The sequence below is a fragment of the Danio aesculapii genome, chromosome 2 (assembly GCF_903798145.1).
Source record: "Danio aesculapii chromosome 2, fDanAes4.1, whole genome shotgun sequence".
Taxonomy (NCBI): domain Eukaryota; kingdom Metazoa; phylum Chordata; class Actinopteri; order Cypriniformes; family Danionidae; genus Danio; species Danio aesculapii.
In genome coordinates, this window is record NC_079436.1 from 59,887,636 (window position 1) to 59,892,635 (window position 5,000).

Below are 5,000 nucleotides of genomic sequence, written 5' to 3' on the forward strand. Positions count from 1 at the left end.
TGCTTTTCTTTTATCTCATTTCTAGTGCAAACATCTAAAGAAGTTAAATCATGAAGCAGTTTCTACACAAGCACAAAATACTGTCTAGTTTTAATAAATAATGGGACAATAATTAAGAAATGTTAAGAAATAATCTGCAGAGTGAAGTAATCTAGTTTTTCCTTTTGACACCAGATTACTCTGCTTCCCCCGTTGTCAGGTTATTTAGCTTGTTTTAAGGAAAAACTCATTTAATTTTGACTCTATTTCTGAATACAACACAGCATGCTTTGCTTTTCTAGAAAATGCTTCTTGATTCAAGAATATGTAGATATTAGGACTAAAAACATGACAAAAAGCACCAATCAGGTTATTATATTCCCATTATTTTCGTGCAGATTGGCTGATTTAATACTAAATTATTAATTTTTCTAAATGATTTATTTTATACAAACCAGAAAAAAGGAGCATGTGCGCAAAATGTTTCATTTAAATATATTGGCAATACAATTTGAGGCACAGAGGCAACATATATTAGCAAGCTTGAGCAACTGCTTATTTAAATTAGAATATAATGTCAAAATATAAAGTAAAAATACAGAGGTTTACTGTGTAATTATGCTAGATAAAGCACACTTGCAGAAAACAGCTGATAGAATAAAATAGCTAATTGATTCTCCACCAGTAGATGGCGCTTAGAAATCAATAATAAGCCTATCAAGGGAAACTGGAAATGTGTAGAGAATGAACATATTGGCCAGTAAAAAATAAACAAACAATATAATGGAATAATAGTTCTGGAATCAAATCACCTGTGGAAAAACTAGACTCACTAGATTTGTGTCTGTGTAAAGCACAGGCGTCTCACCTTCATCAGCGCTGCTCTTCTCTCTCTGTAACTTCAGAAACTGCTGCAGGAAACTGCCGTCATTCACAAACTTATTTGATGAAGAAGATGACGAAGATGATGATGACGAAGATGATGAAGAAGCTTCTGGAGGAGGAGAGCTGACACAAAAGATTCACGGTCACTCTTCAGCACACGCTTTCATCCACAGTGAAAAACACCACACAGAGGAAAACAACCACAAGGAGCGGAGAGAAAATAATAAACAGACGACAGCAGAGCGCTGATCAGGCCTGGATTTAAGATGATTCCAGCATCGAGATCACTATACACAACATCTGTCATCAGAGGCTGAGACTGCAGCCGCCCGCCAGACGCACTCTGCAGACATTTTATGATAATCTGTGCAGAATTTCTTAAACTCTGCAGATATATACTGAATAATTTCAGTACTAGCTGTCAGTACTTTAGGGCGGAGTTGTCAGTACTTTAGGGCGGAGCTATCAGTACTTTAGGGCGGAGCTATCAGTACTTTAGGGAGGAACTATCAGTACTTCAGGGCGGAGCTATCAGTACTTTAGGGCGGAGCTATCAGTACTTTAGGGAGGAACTATCAGTACTTCAGGGCGGAGCTATCAGTACTTTAGGGCGGAGCTATCCATACTTTAGAGCGGAGCTATCAGTACATTAGGATATGTCTTGTTTCCGCCCTGCTTTGTCCATTCATCAGTCGTCCACCGCTCTGCTTTGTTATTCATTTGAGGAGCTCTGTAACTGACTGCACGTCACAATACAGGGAAAACGACACACTAACTTCCATTACATGGCCACTTAAACATTTTCATTTACTACAAATTATGAACTAAAACTTAATCAGATGATGTCATCAGACTATGAGCCAATCACTGCACTGCTGGTGGTGATTTGGAGGATGGACAGATCAGTTCTTCACAACACACACCAGCCCTCTCAGACCTGTTCCTCTCAAGGGTCATCAACCCTGTTCCTGGAGAGATACCTACCTGCAGATTTCAGCTCCAACCCTGACCACACCTGATATAATGGTCAAGTGCTGCTTCAGGTGCTTATTAATTGCTTCAGGTGTGTTTGATCAGGGTTGAACTGAATTCTGCAGGAAGGCAGATCTCCAGGAGCAGGGTTGGTCACCCCTGGGTTACCTGGATATTTTAATCTGATTCACAAGTGTTTGCTCAAGCGAGGTATGAAGACTGGGCTCCAGGTGTGTGTGTGTGTGTGTCACCTGCTGGTTTTGTTCTGGTTGAGGTTGTGTTTGTGGTTCTGCTGGTGTTTGTGGTTCTGCTGGGCCTGATCTCTGAGTCTGGCCTCGATCTCTCTCTTCTTCTGAGCGATCAGCTCCTCCTGCTTCATGATCACCTTCAGCTTCTGGTGGGTTTTCCATCCTCCACGAGCTGACACACACGCACACACACACACACACACACACACACACGCACACACACACACACACAAACAAACACAAAAGTTTCCTAAAATTAGTGAGAAGTATGTCACAGATTTGGGCAGCACAGTGGTGCAGTGGGCAGCATGATTGCCTCACAGTTAGAAGGTCGCTAGTTCGAGTCTCGGCTGGGTCAGTTGGTGTTTCTGTGTGGAGTTTGCATGTTCTCCCCGTGTTGGTGTGGGTTTCCTCCGGGTGCTCCGGTTTCCCCCACAGTCCAAACACATGTGCTATAGGGGAACTGATCAACTAAATTGGGCGTAGTGTGTGAGTGTGTGTGAATGAGTGTGTATGGGTGTTTCCTAGTACTGGGTTGCAACTGGGTTGGAGCTGGAAGGGCGAGCGCTGTGTATGCTGGAATAGTTGGCGGTTCATTCCGCTGTGGCGACTGCTGATGAATAAAGGGACTAAGCTGAAGGAGAAGGGAACCTTTAATTACTCTCTGAACTGTAAATGTCCATCAGTGAGGTTACAGTACAGATGCTTCAGCTGAGAATCAGTGTGTGTGTGTGTGTGTGTGTGTGTGTGTGTGTGTGTGTGTGTGTGTGTGTGTGTGTGTGAGAGAGCTGCAGGCCAGAGCGAGAGCTGTGTGAGCCATGCAGGAGATCTGAAAAGTGCTTCATCTGGACAGCTGAATCAATGTTTGGCCGCACAGACTCTCGCTCCAATCTGCTCAATTGTTATTCAATAGAGAATATGAAATCTAAACTCTTGACAGAGGTGGAGTAATAGGAGCAGTTTTAAAAAGAGCATTTGACACAGTAAATCATGAGGTACTCCTATCAAAGCTCACTCTTCTTAACTTTTGATCAGAGGCGATTATGTGGATGACTTCATATCTAATAAACAGGAAACAATGTGTGCGCCTTGGTAATAGTCAATCAGTATACAGAATCAGTGACTGTGGAGTTCCTCAAGGATCCATCCTGGGCCCTATCCTGTTTAGTCTGTATATTAATGACCTCCCACAAGTCTGTCCTACTATTAATATTCAGATGTATGCTGATGACACAGCTCTATGTGTGCACGCGAAAAACAAACAACTGGCAGCAAATTATTTAACAGAGGCATTAGTTCATGTGTCTGTGAATCACATCTTAATTTGAACACAAGTAAAACGGGTTGTGTGTTTTTCTCACAATCATTAACAGTTACCCATCATCCTCATGTGTTCATTAAAGGAGAAAAGCTCAGCGTTGTCTCTGATTTTAAATATTCAGGTCTAATTTTAGATTCACAACTGATATTCCAAAAGCATGCCAAGAAGGTTATTAAAATTGTTAACATTTTTCATTAAAATTTAATCTGGCTAACTTCAGGCATATACGACCTTACCTAACTAATGAAGCACTATTATGCATGATTTTTTCTCATATTACATATTGTCTTACTGGTCACACGCTAGTAAAACAGTTTTAAAATCAGTTGAATCATCATTGTAATATAATACAGAAACATTATCTACTGAGCTTTGATAATATGAAATATGTGGCTGATGCTTGTATGATTTTAATAGATATGCTCCTCCTCCATTATGTGAGTGTGTGACACACGAGAACAATAATGGTCAAGCAGCACGATCTGTTATCAGGGGAGACTGTGCTGTGCAGTTCAGACAGACGGTCAGTCTTCTCAGTTGGAGCCAGTCATGTCTGGAACACACTTCCTATTGATTTAAGGGGTGTTACTAATTATTCAACTGTTAAACACAAGTTAAAGAAATGGCTAAAAGCTAATCAAGCCTGTAATCATGTGTAATTCTTCTGTCTAACATTTTAAGAAACTCTTATGACATGTTTAATCCTGCTGTCATGTGTAACTGTACTGTTTCTGTGTGTGTGATCATGTGTTTTTGATTTTAGGTTGCCTTTTAAGATCTGGCAGGGGGCAACAGATGAAAACCAGCCCCCGTGGCTAACTCTGGCTCATTTACAGTTTCACTGTTTATTAAGGAGCATGTTAAATTAGATAAAATAAAGCTCTGGACTGAAGCTTTATGTCATGTTTACAGCACAGATGATATACACTGCAGTGTTATAGATGACTACACTCTTCTGTCAGATTATTTACCTGAAGACTTCTCTAAAGTACATGAAGAAGCCGAAATACTGTTTATTTGACTATTATCTTTGCTGTGTTGTATTGATATTTATTTAAATGTAATATTTTAGCACAGTTTTAATCTCTCTCTCTCACTGTTTTCATCATTAATCCTCCTTTAGCTCTGCGGGATGAGAAATAGACGCGTTTCCGTCTCAAATATACACCATAAATCAACAAACCAGAAGAAGAGTTACTTATATGTGTGTTTAATGTGTGTAAATATAAACACACACAGATTATCCGGAGTGTGTGTGTGTGATGACTTTAGCAGTTTAGCAGCGGCTAATCGCTCACAACAACCCAAACAAACACCCACACCACAAACAGCGTCTGAAAGCGACACGAACACACACACACAGGCGCAGATCAGCGCTGCACGCGGTGTTTCATCGAGAAACTTAATGTTTAATCGGTGTTTTACCTGCATCGCCGGACTCCATCGCGCTAAATGTTGTGAATCGGACGCTTCTTCTGCGGTTTGATCATCAGCAGACGGAGAACAGCAGCACTGAGATCACAGCGCCACCTGCAGGCTGAGTGCTGCAACTGCGCCTGGCAGACAGTCATAACAATAGTCTGTGGCCACATTAG

At 41.1% G+C, this 5,000-nt stretch overlaps 1 protein-coding gene across 1 annotated transcript in view; it reads right to left on the reverse strand.

Moving 5' to 3' along the window:
- The window catches only part of LOC130238968 (putative uncharacterized transmembrane protein DDB_G0281883), a 91,626-nt gene extending 86,716 nt beyond the window's left edge, over window positions 1–4,910 (reverse strand). The window contains exons 1-3 of the mRNA XM_056470091.1: window positions 4,831–4,910; window positions 2,088–2,256; window positions 813–987 (exon numbers count right to left, since the gene is read on the reverse strand). Coding sequence (XP_056326066.1) covers window positions 813–987; window positions 2,088–2,256; window positions 4,831–4,849 — 363 coding nt within the window. The 5' untranslated portion in view covers window positions 4,850–4,910. The remainder of the gene's footprint in view (window positions 1–812; window positions 988–2,087; window positions 2,257–4,830) is intronic.
- Between the last annotated feature and the right edge of the window lie 90 nt (window positions 4,911–5,000).